The following is a 17,382-nucleotide window of genomic DNA, read 5'->3' on the forward strand; positions in this document are numbered from 1 at the left end:
GAGAAGGGTATGAGGACCTTTCAGAGGACAAAGACGGTTTTTGTTTGGAAATGGAAACTGTAGGGCTTTTGTTCTAACGTTATTAACGAAAAAATGTTCAAAATTAAGTGCTAATGTCTACAAAATTTAACATAACTATTTCCTTGATTACCGCATTGTGTTCATAGAAATTAAATATTTGAAAAGAATTTGGAAGTAAACTAGATTTTCACGTTTCACAGTGAAATGTGATTCAGTATGCATGATTCGTTCATTTGACAAATATTTACTGAGTCCCTAGTGAATGGCAGGCCCTGATCTAGCCACTTGGGATTTATCAGTGAAAAATGCAGAGGGAAAAAAAGGATTGCAGAGCAGGCATAGACAATAATAAACATTTACATAGCAGAACTATTAAAATCCTTTAAAAAAATTTTACAGCAAAAACAAATCAATGTATTTGTTTTTGAATACATAGTGGTATTTGAATACATAGTATTTTCCAAGATTAAATATGGAATAGATATTGAGAGTGGAGCTATATATTTTGTCGAATTATTCACATACATGTTTATTAAAGTAAACCAATGTGAGTTTGTATATGGTTAAAAAGAAAAACGAAAGCGAAGCTATACAGGTGCTTTTCCTTCACCCCGTGTAGTTTTTCACGAGTGAGTCATTCCTTCAGTGAACTTTTTCTGAGGAACTTTGCTGTGCACTAGATCTTCACTATTCAGTATGGGAGCCACTGGCCCCATGTGGATTCAGCTTTAAATTTAAATACATTTAAATAAAGTGAGTAACAGTGGCTGCATTTCAACAGCTCAGTAGCCCCGAGGGGCCAGTGGTCCCCACACTGCGCAGCCCAGACACTGCACTGTGATTGCGGGCGGTTCTGTTCAACAGCTGTGCTCTGGATTATTTATAGAGGGAGCAGAGATATAAATATCTGACAAAGATCATGTACCCTGAGAAGCTTTGCCATGGCGAGAATATATTAGTACCAAGGAGGAAGCAAGTAACTTGGCCCAAGGGAGGGTAGGTGTCTTCTGAAAGGAGCTGACTTCGGATGTGGACCTTAGAAGGCGGCGTTTGAGTTGGTTCTGACACAGGCTTTGGAGCATCGGCTGTACTTTTTATTACTTATTTGACCATTTTTATTTGTAAAAGATGGGATTAAGTAGGATATACCTCCCAGGGTTGTGCTGAGGATTAAATTAAGTTAAATGAGGGAAGAGCCTGAAACAGTGTGTACACACTGTAAAGGCTCCCTAAGTATCAGTGGCGTTTCCAAGATGATCAAGGAACTTGTGGATGAAGAGGGGAGGGGACTGTGAGCAGAAGCAGGCAATGCGATCTATGCTATGAGAATTTTTTAATGGGTTTTAGGAAATAACAAATAACCCATTAGAGTTATAGAAAGTGTAGGCTTTAGTGGGTGAGCTGACCCAAGATTTAGGGGCCATGGCTGGAGAGGTCACTTCGGGCTATAGATTGGAACTTGACTGAGAACAGTGTTGCTACGGGGTTAGTATTTTTCCTATAATAAATGTGCCAACTGTTAAGCAAATAGATCTGTTTCTAATACAGTCTTCCATGTTCTGCCCTGTGAAAGTGTAACTCAGCAACGTGGTTTCTCCTTTGCTGAGTTTTATGAAATTCTGCCAGTATTGGGGGACAGAGAGAGACCAGGAGGCCCGGGGAAGGGAGAGGGCTGTTCAAAGGAATGTCACGATGGCAGCGAAGCTTCTCCGGTCAGTGGCAGGGGGTCCAGTATCCAGGGTTTTGTTGTTGTTGTTGTTTGTTTGTTTGTTGCATTCCTGGAGCCAGTGTCGTCGTACCCCACAGAGGTTTCAGTACCACTGGGACATGGTGGCGCTCAGAACTCCACGTCCCAGATTTTACTCTAGGACCCCTCCTCTGAACTGGTGAAGAATCAGCACCTGCTGTGTTGGCCCCCCCTTCAAACATCAGCCTGGAGGGCTTCCCTCCGGGCTCGGCTCTTAGAACCCCCACTGCTTCCCTTCGCTCCCCAGCTAGGAAAGCCTCCTGAGTCTCTCTGTTAATTTGATGGTCTCAGCTTTTTAGTTCCTCAGCATCCGTCTAACCATTTCCAGATATTTAATTCTTGTTGAATTCATGGACTTGTTACTGGGAAAAGGGAAATAAGAATTACCTCTGTTCTTAGTCACCCGAAAAAAAAAAAGAATTTTTAACGAGAGACAGAATGTGTGATATAAACAAGCCTTTATTAGTAAAGTAAAAAGGTAGTAGAATATAGTGTGCTCCCAAGAGCTGGGAGCCGGCCAGTCCCAGAGAGGAAAAATGACACGCTCCCTTGTTCTCCCTATTTTTATATCTTGGCTTAGGGGCGTTTTCATGATCGATTGATTGGTTTGCGTCTCAGGTTCTTTGAGTCTCAGGCTGATTGACAGCTCAGGTCCCTTGCCTTGTGCTCAGGCTGGTTGGCAGCTCAGGTTCTTGTGTTCTGGGTTACTCCTTTCCCCTTCCTCTCCCCCCGCCCAGCGGTCATTTCTATCTAACTGCCTGACAGACTTCTGTTTTCCTGCTGAATGACCCATTGCTTCATACGTGGGAGTGAGGTCTCCCTCCACTGCCAGCTCATCTATTTCTTGCCAAGGCAGCTGAGCGACTGGCTACTTCTGTTCATCAGATCCACAGCATCACGATCAGAGTGGACCAGCCGGATGTCGTGTGGGATGTTAAGACACTCAAAAACTTCTGCTGATCTTGTGGCAAAGAGCCAGAAAATTGATTTGACCTGACAAGATGATGAATGTGCACTGTTCGTCCTGCTAGATAAAAGCAAGCTGCTTTTGGTGATTCTTGCATATTATCACAGAGGGAGAAAGCACTTTGCAGATCGATAGCAGCATAACAGTTGCCAGGGATTGCTGCGGAGACTGGTTCCGGCCAAGATACCTCGAATGGAAAAGCAGCTATAACCAAAGGTACCTCCTGACTGAGTTTACAATAATCCACTGTTATCCTCTAAGACACATCCAACTTCTGCAAAAGGCAAACAGCCATCCAAGCCAGTAACTGTTGTTGATCTATCACGTAAGTGTCGGAAGAAGATTCCGAGCGCTTTACCTGATATGGGTATTTTGTTGATCGAGAAAGTTCTCAAAGAGGAAGAATGAAAGTGCTTAGAAGCTGGCTTTGAGGAACTATATTGCAGTTTCTAAAGCATAAATGTGTGAATACAGTCGGCCCTCTGGATCTGAGGGTTCTACATCGGTGGATTTAACTTATCTCAGATGGACAATGTTAACGAAAAAAACTCCAGAAAGGTCCAAAAGGCAAAAGTTGCATTTGCCTCCCACTGGCAACTGTTTACATAACATTTACATTGTATTAGGTAATATAAGGAATCTAGAGATGATTTGAAATGTACAGTAGGGTATGCATGGGTGATAAGCAAGTACCAGGCCTTTCTTTAAAAGGGACTTGAGCATGCCTGGGGTTCTGGCATCCTTGGGGATCCTGGAACCAGCCCCCCACAGATACTGAGGGGCCACTGTAGGTGGTTTTCTATTGTCACTGATCCCTGGGAACTTACACTCCTTTTCAGTGCATGAGCTCACGTGTTTGCAGTTCCATACTGTGGCCCGGAGCTTCACTCCTCGGCCCCACACCTTAGCCACCTCTCTTCCACTTCGGAGTCTGGGGAATGCAGAGTGAGCGCCTCCTGTGTTCTGCTCCACCAGAGGCATCTGTGCTGTTCTAGGGGCGACCTGCCTGTGTCTGCTTCTGCCCATGGAGGGGGTGGGGCATCTTCCTGATCCTGGAGTTCAGACACCAGGCTCACCCACTGGGCCCTGAGTGTGGTCGTGCAGGGTCCTTTACTGGGGCAGGGGGCTGTGCATACCAGGAGCAGGGGCTGTGTGGTCAGTTCGTGCACAGGTACCTGATTGGCTACAGGATCTGACAGGAGCAACTCTGAATTAATAGGGTTTACAGCTCTGTTAAGGGCAGGATGTGAGGCCTGTCTGCCTAGGGTGTGGTGAGCGGGGCCATCTCCTGGGCCCTTTAGATTTGTTGGGGTAAACGCGCATCCTGAGAAGGTGTTTCGTATCTTGCAGGAATGCAGGTTTGCAAAGGGTCCCTCAGGGGGAGCAGGGGTTGAGGTGTCAGTGGCTCCAGGCACAGAGAGCCCCAGGGTGGGAGTTTTGGGGCTCCAGAACGAGCCAGCTGGCTCCACTACGTCCCTATTGAGGTGACATTTGAACAGACACCTTAAGTTCTCTCTTCAGTTCCTTTAAGTCCCAGAATGGGGCAAAGGATTTTCCCGAGGAAGTTCCGTGTGACTTACCCAAAGAGGAACAGCCCGCGCCCCAAGATGGCTGTTACTTACTGGTATAATTACAGCGTCAAAGCAGAATTGAACAGGTACATGATTTGCAGCGCACAGCGCAAGGTAAAAACATGGGGGCCGTTGTTTAAAAATGAAGCATTTCAAGATGATCGTTAAACCAAGCGTGGGGCCAAGTGTGGAGCCGCGAACTGAGTCCCGCAGGATGCCACTTAAACTGGCACATGCAGCTGTTGGATCAGGTCACTGTTCCCCTCGTGTGCAGCACAAGAAGAAAGTTCCCGGGGTTCTTTTTAATACTCTCATTTGTTTTTCCTAAGGAGAATGTAACAAAGTAAAAATTACTGCCTTCCATTCCCCCAGACTGAGACTGTTTGGCTGAGAATTAAATTGAGTCCTTCCTCTGGAAGAGGAACTTCCTGCCTAAGGCGACATGTCTTTGTGTGCACAATAGGTGTGGCTCTGCACAGTAATTTGAACCCTACCGGCGTACGGTGCTGCCTTGGCTTTGAGAGGGAAGCCTCAAGAATTATGAGACCCTTAGGGAAATACTTCTTCTCCTCTTGTTTGAATTGCGCTGTCCCTGAGAATTAATATTTGCCCTCGGGAAGTACAGAACTGTATTGGGGTTTAATTTACCCGCTGGGCAATAGAACTTAAAAGAAGGGCTGGCCCCCACACTGACAGGGAGCCCCCATACCAGAGCAGTTGTGAAAACCTGGAAAAGTCTGAGAGTGATTATTTCGGTTTTTAAGAGAGGGTGCAAACCTTAAAATAAACTACAGAATAAGAAAGTAGACAGGCTGGAGTGAAAGAGTGAGGCTAACCCAAGGGAGAGGATACATTTTTAGGTAACCTGTAAATGGAGAACCAGTCAGCTGGGTTCAGGGCCATCCAAGGAAACATCATGGATACATTTAGACCTTTTTGGAAGAGGCCAGCCTTTCAACTGTGTTTCTATTTACTGACTCAGAAGCATGGAAAATACTGCGTGGTTACAACAATAATAGAAATGAAATAATTTTTCCTGCAAAATAAATGTCTCAGTAGTGCTTTACCCCACTATTTATTTCTATTTCTTTAATTTCATGTCAAAAACAGTCCTTGACCAAACGATTTTTCAACTTTACGATGATGTGAAAGCCATGTGCTTTCAGTAAAAACAACACTTCAGATTTTGAACTTGGATCTTCCCCCCGGACCAGGAACATGCTGTCGGGTCCTGGGCAGCAGCACAGCTCCCAGCCAGCCGCTGACCATGAAGGAAACAGCGGATGCTCTTACAACCGTCCTGGACCCAGCCACTCTGCTTTTCACTGTCTGTACGGTACTCAATGTGTGACATGAGGTAGTCAATGCTTTCTCATAAAACAGGCTTTGTGTTAGATGGTGCTGCCCTGCTGTAGGCTCATGTATGGGTTCTGAGCACATTTAAGGTAGACCAGGCTGAGCTATGATATTCCGTAGGTTCGTGCATTAATTTAAGTGCATTTTCAACATGGTATTTTCAACTTACAGTAGGTTAATCAGGAGGTAACCCCACCCGACGTATAGGAAACCCGTAGGTTGTTTTTGTGTTTTGTCTTCGCCTTTGTGGAACTCTCTCCTTGGACCTCCATATGCGTATACAGTAAGGTACGGATTAAGAGACTTCGAGGTACTGTTTTCAGTCTGCACCATTCTGTTCTCACTGTCCCGCGATACAGTGATCGGAAAACCAGTGGTAAACAGAGCTAGGGCAACGGAATCATGTTCTCCATCACCTTCCATTACAAAATCAAGTACTAATTAGAACAGGAAAAAAGTGTTTTATTCCAGGGAATAAATATCACACTTTAATATATTAACAAAGATACATTTAATTAGAACACTTCTTTGAGAAGACAACTGTACTCAAACTAAGATACAAGGTACCAGCATACTAAAATTTTAAAGTGTCTATCCTTATTTTAATATTTGATATTTACTTCTTTTGTTGGCCCAAGACCAATGAAGAAGGATGCGCTGTATCACTCTTAAACTCCGAGACTGCCTCTGACTCAGGGGAAGGATTAGTAGAAAGCTGTTTTACTAAACGCAGTTTTAATACCTGATTATATTTAATAGGTTTATTCTATAATAAAAAAAAAAGTTGAGATGTACACTATTCTGAGGATATTATAAATTTGCTAGGCTGAAATTATTTAGTAAAACAGGCTCACTTAAAAGCCTCTGCCACATAGAAGCCATTTCTTAAACGCACTACAGCCTTATTTCTACTTTTAAAAATCTAAACAAATGGTTTTTAATGCAATCTTAGTGACTTGGAGGTTGTGTACAATAATAGTTTATTCCCCACATGTCTCTGAAAGTCAGCCAAGAGCTAAGGAAAAAAGGAAAACAGGCCCCTGGTTTATCTGGTTTATCAAAAGTGGTCAAAATGTTTTATGAAAATTTCATAAATTTAAAAAACTCATCAAAATATTTCCTTCTCCTTTATAGTGTTATCTTGATTATCTTATTTCTAAATCCATAAAAGACACAAATCTAGTCTAAATTACAGAGCAGGTGTAACTTTTCAAAAATGGTGCTTTATGTCGCACTCAAGCACAGTTAAGCAGGCGAGAGCACGCAGCACTCGCCCCGGCAGAGGACGCCGCGCACCAGCGTCCTCCGGCCTCCAGCGCTCCCTCGGACCGCCTCCCCCAGACCCATGATTGCGGATGGAGGATTAGAGACACCGCTATGAAGGCCTACAAACAGGTAAAATTTCTAAGGTTTCTACATTTGCTAAGTGGCACTCCCTTTTCCTTTTCTTTGGAAACCTCACAATTTAAGGCGTTTTTATCTTCCGTTTTTGACAGCCTCGGACTGCCCTGATCCCTGCGGTGTGACCCAGGGTGTCTTCATCCATTAGACATGAAGTTCACGTTCCTCGGTCCAGGCATCAGCAGTTTCCCAAGTGGAGGAAGCCTGGAGTGAGATGCATAAAAGCAGGAAGGGAGACTTGAGAGGCGACCCTTGAGAAGGAAGGGTCTTCAGACAGCCTGAGCAGGTGTCTCATGCTCCAGACCCCCTCAGGTGAGGGTGCAGCAGCGGTAACTCTGAGTCCTACCGGTTTTGGAAATAGGTCCACTTAAGGCGCCGATATGACCAGTGGGGTCTCTGGGGCAACCCACCTTTTCTTTACTGAACTGATTATTATAATGACAAGTGCACATTGGACATGGTGGGTTCCTGAATGAGGGTCATCTTTATTTCAAAAAGGTTATGTTTCTCTTTTCTAAACCATACTCTACTTTGTATTAATATCAAAATACAGAGATAAACAATTACAGTTGCCAAAACTTAAATGTTAACACATTATTTGAAGAATATAGGCCTTTAGAAATACAATATATGAATACTTTTAGTAGAGGTTCACATTTTTCTGTTTCACTCTAAAAAAAAAATGAAATGGAGAATTTCTCATTTTTTTCTAAATCAACAAACGGATATAAGGGAGCAGCTAATAATATGTAGATGTGTTAAATATTATAGTCCAAACCAGTGCAAACACATGAAGTAGCAGCGCACACTGGCACGCGGTAACGCAGGCTGCCATGTCGCTCCTTGCCTGGGGCTGCTTGTTTCGCTTTACCCTAGCTGTAGCATATTTTAATATGAAATGTACACTACGCAGATGACAGAAATTTTTGATTTTCAGATACTTAGAATTATTTTACTGCCTTATCGATACTGTAGGAAATTCTGCAGCAAGGTCGGCAGCTGGAGCTGTGGGATAAGGTGCAACCTGGACCTTCCTAGGCAGTTTCTGATGCAGAGTCGGCAGAGCTGGCACAGAGGGCTGGGGGTGGCTGCGAGAGACGCAGAAGTGTTTGTTAATTAAAATCAAAACAGGGTTTTCTGTGTTGTAAGACATGTGAAATCACGCCCCCCCCCAAACCCCTAGTTTTGCAGTAAACTAGGGTAGTATGACCGTTACCCTAGGGAAATTTATATAAGCCTTTGTACGGCTTTTATGTATAAGACTTTATTACAACTGAAGTATAGTCCATGCATGTTCTTTAACACATTATCTTCAAGCTTATGAAATTATTGCTGCATGTAAAGCCTCAAAGGCAAATTCTGCTTTTTGAAGGAGATATTCAGTCAAAAGCCCCAAGAAGAGGTATGCACTGAAAGGGGAATTAAAAATTTTTTTTCCCTCAAATTAGGTTTACTATTTAAGCCAAAGCAAATTTCACTGTAGTGTCTAGACCAGGCTTTAGGATTTCTATTTTAGAACAAAAATACTTTATGATTGTTTCTGGAACATGTCACAGATGGTGAATACCCCCATAAAATGGGGCACATTTTCAAATATTTATTAGCAAATATTAAACAGAATTGCATATTGTTTATTGTCAAAACAAACAACAGATTTAACTTAACCAAAGGAATATGAAAGTCAGGTAGGATGAGAAAAAAGAAAACTACAATCACCGTGGTATCTTTTTTATAGCTGGAACCTAAGTTAAAAAATTATCTTCTTTCAAAAACTATTCCAAATGTTATGCCATCATTACATGACATGCCAACAAAAAGTCTTTAAATTTCATCTACTTCAGGCAAAAAAAAAAATTTAATGCCCACATGTCTCCTCCTTACCTTCATGTTGAAGCAACAGTCTTTCCACCAGACTGCTAGAGGTCGCTACGTCGACGGGTCGCAGAAGCTCTGTGTTTTTGGCGTTGATATCCGCTCCGAATTCTAGCAGCAAGTTTACAACTTCCGTACAGGGCTGCTGAGCAGCGGCGTGTAGCGGGGTATCCCAGTATTTGCCTTTTTGTACGTCAGCGCCTATGTGGAAATAAGGAACGGTGGTCAATATGGACAGAATTTGTCAGACGAATCACTTACATCAGCAAGGGGAGGCGGGTGTGTCAGCCACACAGAGGACCTCAGCTCCTTCTGTAATGAGTTATTTCTTTATGTATAATATATATCACCATGCACAGTTCATACACATACTTCAGACATACGTTATATACGTGTACTCAGTCTTAAAACATGGTCCATCTGGATGGAAGGTGCATACTTCTGTTGGATGCTCGGATATTTTCCCCTATGCTTGAAAGATCTCATAATAAAAAAAAATTAAAACAAATTTTAAACAGTTTGGGAAAGTAATCATATTAACTAGTACTATGAAGAGTGCACAATTAGGTCGACTCTTAAGCATTTTCATCGTGATGGATAGTTCTGAGGGTTATTCAGGAGGTTTTTGCTCTTATTCTTTTCATTTATTTTAAGGCAATGAGCTCTTTGGCTTCTTGGAAAACTCATGCATCAAATATGTGAGCTCTTGCGGTAAAATGTATATAGATTTTCCTCTCATGTCTCATGTAGTTTAATTCAGTAAACATTAAAAGGCTCTGAGCCTCTTACATGGAAAGGTGCACTATATGTCTGCATGCAAAGTCAGTTTTTTAAATGCTTATATTTTTAAAAAACCTTAGATGTTAAAGTACCTATTACATAGTTATTTTATCTGCGTATAAGCCCCTGGCACATGGTGGTCATCTGATGCGTGTGCAATGACTACATACTGTTCAATATTGTAAAGAATAATAATCCCATTTTCCAGTGCATAAATGGTTACAACACCAAGAAATGTCTATTAATAAAAATCCATTAAGTCCTTTTCAACTCTGCTTTCTGATACCGTCGGTAAAACTAATGATGTTCGTGAGAAGCCGTACATTTTAAGAGTCCCTTGACAGTCCTTCTGCTACTTTTAAGTTTCAATAAATGTAACTGTTTTCAATATTTTTAAATCAAATATAAAACATTTAGTGGAGAAAATTCTATTCCATAACAAAATCTCCATAGAGAAAGCATAAACTCTGTTGGTTATATCAACTTTATGGGAGAACAGAGCCTGAGAATAACAACCAATCCATAATTACTAACAATACGTCTTCCATTTTTTTACCCAATATAAAATATTTGGAAAAGAATAATATGGCTAGCAAAGTGAAGAAAGATGACAAAGAGTGAACTCTTCTGCTTCTATTAATTTATACAGAAAGTAACAATCTGTCAATGATCTGTATGTAATAGGGAAGAAACAGTACATGCAGAAGCTGCTTGAGGTTTCTAATCTAGCCAAGATGATGTGAGTAACGCATAAAGCGGTGACTGAAAATATACATCAGTGTGTATCAGAGGCCAAACGAGTGTCATAAACAATAAAAAGCACAGAAATCCATTTACTTATTTTGCGAATATTTAGAGAAAAGAGATGGCGGGAAAGAGACAAGGGCCACGTGCCCCCGGGCTCCCAGTCCTGTGGTGGCAGCGGCCGCCACGGTCTCACAGGATTAGGAATCGTTTCCTGCGGCTGAAGATGAACCTTGAGGAACTGGCTTTTTTCACGCAGTTAGTGAGTCTTTCGGGTAGGAGGGTCAGAGAGAATGGAGTTTGGCGAGTGCAGCAGTTCCTGTGGCTGGTAGAGGATAAGGTTATCATCCCTAGAACTTTGTTGGATGGATTTGTTCACAGAAGTACACGTACGTGGCACCATTATATTCAGCCGCGAGGATCTTAATTTTATGCCCTTTTCCAAGGAGGGCTTTCGGAGCTCTGAGGCCAAGTGGAGATACCATGAAAGAGGTTCCTTTCACGGGCTGTATCGTTCCACGTGAGAATGCTTAGAATAAGAACATGTTTAGCCACGAGATATAATTTTTTGAAACAGGTTATTGAAATCAATGTGGAGCTGAGTGAGTGCTTGTGCGCGCGGACAGAACGGAAGATGCTGTCCAGAAACTCACCAGCGTAGAGAAGCTTCTGGACGCAGTGGAACTGCTGGGACATAGAAGCCACGTAGAGAGGGGTCCCCAAGTGAGGAATGTCTTGATCGACATCTACGCCCCAGGAGATCAGGATTTCTAGGCATTCGTGGTGACCTGCCAACAGAAAGGGGAGGCGAGCGTGCGTTTTCTTAACGCCTGTCCCGGGACACGCGCACCTCACCCTGAGCTTCCCCCGCAAGGCCGTTCCCTGAAAGGCCAGCGGAGCCCCGGGGGCTGCCGAGGGACCCCGCCCCGGTACCTTTGCTGGCGGCCTCGTGCGTGGGGGAGGGCAGGCAGGACTCCAGCTGCGGCTTGGCGCCGTATTCCAAGAGCAGCTCCGTGCAGCTCGTGCTGCCTTGCGAGCAGGCGTTGAATAACGGAGTCACGCCATCTATGGTGATCGCGTTTACCTACAGCAGAGCAGAGCTCCCACAGTGAGTCACAGAATCGCACAGCGGTCCCTGGTGGGCACGTAAAAAGGCACGTGATCTGGGAACAGAGGTAACTCGGAAGGTGTGCGCAGTGAAGACGACAAAGTGTACTCAGCTCACACACGTCAGTCAGCAAAGCTGGGAAACTTCAAGAGATAAAGAGAAATCGGACGCGTGGATGATCCACAGGGCTGGGCGTGCAGCTAGTGAAGATCGTGGGGAAAAAAATACTCGAGAATCAAATACACAGAAATGGATTCGGCGATTAGGTACTTTGTAATTAGGGGGAGTCAGCAAATGTAATAGTGATGAGAGCTGTGATGAAGCCACTTTGCTGGTGGCAGTTTAAATTGGAAATTCTGAAAATTTATTTTAAAAAAAAATCATCGAAAAGATGAGCAGACATTATGGGCATAAAGATGTCCATCTACTGCTGTTCAGAATCACGAACACAGGACATAGCCTGGGGAACGTCCTCTGTTATGCAGCTCCATTTTTTGCAGTGACTGGAAAGCCTTCCTAGAGTGCAGGGAGGCGATCTGAGAGCTTTATTTTTATTGTCCTACTTTTGAAAACTACTAAGGAAGAACGAAGCAAAATGAGAACTTGGCATGATTCTCTCCGCCAGTGGGTGGGAAACGGTCAATGCTTTTTAAAGGGACTTACGTTAGCTCCGGCCTCCAGAAGCGTCCTGGCACAGGCCTCGTGATCGCCGAGGCAGGCTTCGTGCAGCGGGGTGACGTGGTCTATGGTGACTGCATTTACATTGTAACCCTGAGGAGGATGTGGACAAGTTTGAAACATGAGCGAAGAGTTGTATACAGTCCTCTCTGTGACTGTCATTAGAGAGTTACAGACGAGCTCAGAGACGCTCAGGCAAATCGGGTTTAAGCTGAGCAGGAACAGCGGTTCAGATGGCCCAGAGCCAGAGGTCAGAAGCCCCGAGCCTCACTGTCACACCGTCATATCTACACCCGGCTCTGCCGGGAGAGGTTTGCCCAGCAGATTTTGAATATTTTCTTTAAATTTTGCTTTCTTCTTCTTCTTCTTCTTTTTTTTTTTTTTTTTTTTTTTTTTTTTGTCTTCATGAATTGTCTTGGTTGCTATTGTCATTTTGGGTTTCTTTGGTAGAACGCAAGACCGTTTACAGGCTGGACCACCTGTCTGGACTGGGGCTGTCAGATCAGCTACCCCCCTACAGAGAGCCGTGGCCCGCGAAGGCCAGAGGCCCTCTCCCACGGGGCTCCTCCCCACCCGCCCGCCCGCGGCGCGAGGCGCAAACTGGCAAATAACCCGAGACTCCTCTCCCCTCCGAGAACTGCATGACGCTTTCAGGGGCAGGCTACCCTTTAGAAGTTGGTGACGTTGTTGCAGTTTTTATTTTATTTTTCATCAGGTGATGAGCAAACCACACAGTCCCACGGTCATCACAGAACTGGAAGCCCCGAGGGAGGGTCTTGTCCTACCTCCTCCCTTCACAGGTGAGAAAAAGGAGGCCCAGATGGGCTGAGATTCACCCAGACTGCCAGCCTGGATCTGGGTGCCCTGCAGCCCAGGCCTCCGCGTGGCGACACGACCCTCCCTTCCCTCGCGGCCAGCCGAGAAAACTCCCGTCTCCGTGCCGCTGGGAAGCACCTGGGGGTGTGTTTAAGTCTCGCTGGCCAAGCCAGGGTCCCTCCTGCTTTGGTGAGGAGCCTGTGTTTTCCGTTTTTCCCTCCCATGAGTGTGATAAGCAGACAGGGGTAGGCGTAACTGTTCTGTAGTTTTCACAGGCAATTCCCCGGAACGTGTTACCTATCACCATCATGTGAAAAAGACTGCTTAGCCTTCCGGTATCATTACCCCTTCTTGGATGGTGTATGAATGAACTAAGCCTGCGATTAGCTCTACACATTGTACCGAGTTAAGCATATTTTAAATGCATAATGAATAATGCATACGTCTATTTCTTGCTTAACTATGCCTATCAATGAATAAATGTACTGTATGAGAAATCTGAAATACTAAGACATAAGACCAAAATAGTTAAAAAGAAGTTTCAAAGATAAATGAAGAACTTTGGACTTGGCTGATAATATGAGTTAAAATAAAAAGATCACTAAAATACACTAAGCAACGGTATTATTTCTGAGTTGATTACTATTGACAACGAATGCTCTACGCTCCTGGGACAGGGGCATATTGTAAAGTTTATGTACGCTTTTTACCTGTGATAATAATGTTCTCAGAGCGAGAAGACGACCTTGACTTGCTGCTTCATGGAGTGGTGACCGATCTGCCCAGGAACCTGTCAGAAAAGAAAGAGAATAGAAACCTGTGGGTCAGGGTAAGCCCTGACAGATACAGTCCATGGCTGTGAAATGGACACCAGTCAGAGTCCGCGTGCAGCAAGGTGACCAAGGTCCTGGGAAATGCATGCTTCTCCAGAGGACCTGGATTTGCAGTTTCCAAATCCAGAGGGCTACAATGCATGTCCTGGGATTGCTGTATCTTTTGAATTATTCTCCAAAAAGGAGGAGGATTAAAGTCACTAGATCTGCTACAAAAAAAACCCCACTCTGTTTCACGCTTTTTTGGGCAGACCCCAGAAAAACAAATTTTTTGGCAGTGTCAGCTGGGACAGCAGCTGGAACATTCACCGCTCCCCACTCCTGGGCACCCTGCTGCTCCCCTGCTCTCTGCACCCCAACTGCCCTGCCCCGAGGGGTGAAGGGGCTGCAACTGTTCCAAGGAGCTGCAACTGTTCCAAGGAGCTGAGCCCTAAGTCCTGAAACTTCGGACAAGCCAAGTGGGTCCTAGAAATTGGGTGTCACAGGTTGGGAGCGGCAGTCTGTCATCGGTGTGCAAGGGCTCACGCAGGGGGCACTGGTCCTCTCTGCTCCGTGGTGGGCGGATGGAAGCCTCCGACCTTGCACTCTGGTGGATATAAAGCATTGATCTGCCATGCCCCCCACCACCCTCTCTCCTGACAGGCCTTTGTGCCTCTTCCATTAGAAAAATCAGTGCCCTTCCATGTAGAAGCCCCCTTTCCTTCTCTCTGATGCCCTTCTCGGCACCCAGCCACCACGCAGAGGTACACCCTCTCTCCCACCCTTCCCTGCTGTGGTCCATCCACCCAGGTGGCTTTATAAGATCCTGAGTTGGTGCACAGTGATTTTCTTGTAAACAGGTCCAGCGCTGCCAGTTTGATTTAATGGACATGAGAGATCACGCTGGAATGATGAAATACGAGACGATGCCAATAAGAAAAACGTTCACTTAATGGGTATCACTGATAAATCAAAGCAATGCTGACTGGAGAGAAAATCTCCCCGGATGTAATGTTTGCTAATATCTGTCTCCTTGTCTGTTACCTCTTCCCCCTTTTTTGGATCCATGGGATGCAACAGATAGAAATTAAAAAAACCCAAGAAACAAAAAAGCTGCTGATCGATCCTAGTGCAATTTAAATAAAGTCATCTAGCTGTCGGTCAGAAACATAGATTCCATGAAGAGCATGTCTAAAGCTTGTTTAAATAGGTCAGGAAAATGACTGGAAACACAGTAACATGTGGCACTCTCAGAAACCACCTCGCCACTCCTACACTTCATACCCTTGCAAAAGCCCCCACATACAACCCTGCTTCTGCACGACGGTCTCACAGTGGAACTTTGCCACAAGTGAGGTCCAAACAATTCTACTGGATAAAGTGCAGGACACATCACAAGGCTGATGAAATGAGCAAGTGAACCTGTTTAGAGGGCAGAAGTCAAATGCCAGCGGATCTTTTTATATCCAACAGTATTACGGGGTTTCACTCAAAGTGCAGATCTCTCTTCTTCCTGCTGTGGAAGCCACGGTTAATGCTGAAGAGTGTTTACCGTGCGCACGATTCTAGGCTGAGCACTGTGTGCAAATCCGGTTTAGTTCTCACAGTCCTTTGAGGTCCATACAATTATGTGGAAGAAATGAAATCATTTAGAGTCACACAGTCTAACCCCAGGGCTGGTGCTCCTCACTCCACTGCACTGTCGTTGTGCTTTTCCATCCAGTGTTATTTCTAGCTTATCCAAAAAAACGGGAAAGCCGCACATCGCCTGCTCTGAGTTCTCAACTGGAAGAAGAGTTATGGTTACCAGTTTTTATGTATTATTTGTTTTTAGTACGCAGCACTCCTATGTTACATTAAAAGCAGAATCGAATTACTGCATGCCAGTAAATATTTGTTGATAGAACAAAATTTGGTGACAAAATAATAATTTATAAGAAATTGGAATATTATGTCCTCACTAAATAAAACACAAGAGTCACCATCGTAAATAACATTCTTTGGGGGAACACCTGTGCGCCAAGTTCCAGCTTCTGGGATGAAATCTGATGCTTTCAAAATCATGCACCTCTGACCTCTGCCTGTCTGATCACTAAGCAAACAGCTTGATTGCAGAGTGAAACTCCGGAGGACTTGAGAATATCTATGTTTTCATTATGAACATTTAAATAAGAAAATTATAGTATTGTTTCCAAACAGTGTGTGTGAAACCACTGCATTCAGTTCAATCAGCAGAGCAGTAGTAAATTAGTAAGGTTTTAAGTAATCAATGTTTAAATATATGTTTGAATTTCAGTATTCACTTATAATACTTATAATGATTGTGTTCCTTCCTGTATAAGGAGTCGATAAATCGCATTTTCCTAATTTATCTCTAAAGCTGTATGCTGAATTATATGGCGCCAATTTGTCACCACTGTCTGTTCTTCCACTGTCACTAGCTAATGTGGCAATTAACCAGATGCTGGGACTGAGAAAAACCTAGAGAAATGGCCTTTGGGGTTCATTTTGGGCTCATTTCTTTCTAGTACATTATGGAGACATTTAAGGGGCAGCAAAGCTAACAATATTTGCAGCTGACGAGTACTTTTGCATACAATTTTCCATTGAAATGACTGCATTAGTCTTCTGAACAATTTCAACACTGCTTGCTGGTGTTCACACACACACACACACAAAAAGTGTAAAAAAGGAAAAGGGTCATTTAGAAAATAGGCCACACCAGGGCCAAAATCAAGAAATGTAAGTGTGTGCAGAACCTCCCGTATCACCGCCCCCACTTCTCCCCCAAGACTGTCACACAGCTCTCTGTCCCCACTGTCATTCTCTTTATCACCAAGACTTAAGTTTGTTAAGGTGAAAGAAACAAAGCTGAAGCCAGATTTCCATATGTGCATTTGCTGTTATTGCCAACAATGCGACCTTCACCGGCAGGAAGGGGTGAAAGGTCACAGCAGTCTGCAGGAAAGCACGGGGCGGGCGGTGGTCAGTGACAAAACCACCCAGAAAGTACAGTGCTGGGTGAGGGGTCCCTCGGCCTCAGGCAGGGGCGCGGCTTGTAGGAGTGACTGCCCTGTTGTTTCCTGCTCACCTGCATGGACCCCTGCTGCCTTCTGTGCCTTCAAGAATGGGCAGGCTGGGAGTGGGAGGAGGAGGAGGAGGGGAAGGAAACAGAGACCAGGAGGAAGTAAGAAACGACATGGGGTCGAGAGCCCAGAAGCTCGTGGATGAAAAAGACTGAGGGGCCAGGCAGGCCTGGCTTTGCTCCCCACTCCAGGGCAGAGGTCCTTGGGAAGTATCTAAACTCATAAAACGGGAAAAGTCCTGCCTGTGTGACAGGATTCAGGGGGATTAGAAACGAGCACCCACAGTGAGTGCCTGCTATGTAAACGCACAAGAAATAGTACCCAGCATTCTTTGCCAAGTAAGAACTAACAAATAGGGGCGATTTTAATATGAATGTTTGGTAACAATCCTTTTCCTCCAAAATTAGGGAAACTCAAGTCATA

General features: G+C 44.3%; 1 protein-coding gene across 4 annotated transcripts in view; it reads right to left on the reverse strand.

The window, feature by feature from the left end:
• Positions 1–6,103: 6,103 nt before the first annotated feature.
• ASB5 (ankyrin repeat and SOCS box containing 5) overlaps positions 6,104–17,382 on the reverse strand; it is a 64,060-nt gene continuing 52,781 nt past the window's right edge. For 3 of the 4 annotated variants that reach the window (XM_045515518.2, XM_045515517.2, XM_045515516.2), the window contains 6 exons: positions 13,772–13,851; positions 12,231–12,338; positions 11,393–11,543; positions 11,113–11,247; positions 8,945–9,136; positions 6,104–8,151 (listed from right to left, as the gene is read on the reverse strand). In XM_045515518.2, the coding sequence (XP_045371474.1) occupies positions 8,024–8,151; positions 8,945–9,136; positions 11,113–11,247; positions 11,393–11,543; positions 12,231–12,338; positions 13,772–13,851 (794 nt within the window). In that variant the 3' untranslated portion in view covers positions 6,104–8,023. The remainder of the gene's footprint in view (positions 8,152–8,944; positions 9,137–11,112; positions 11,248–11,392; positions 11,544–12,230; positions 12,339–13,771; positions 13,852–17,382) is intronic. The other variant, XM_074353382.1, reaches the window with a different exon arrangement.

This window comes from Camelus bactrianus, chromosome 26 (genome assembly GCF_048773025.1).
Source record: "Camelus bactrianus isolate YW-2024 breed Bactrian camel chromosome 26, ASM4877302v1, whole genome shotgun sequence".
Classification (NCBI taxonomy): domain Eukaryota; kingdom Metazoa; phylum Chordata; class Mammalia; order Artiodactyla; family Camelidae; genus Camelus; species Camelus bactrianus.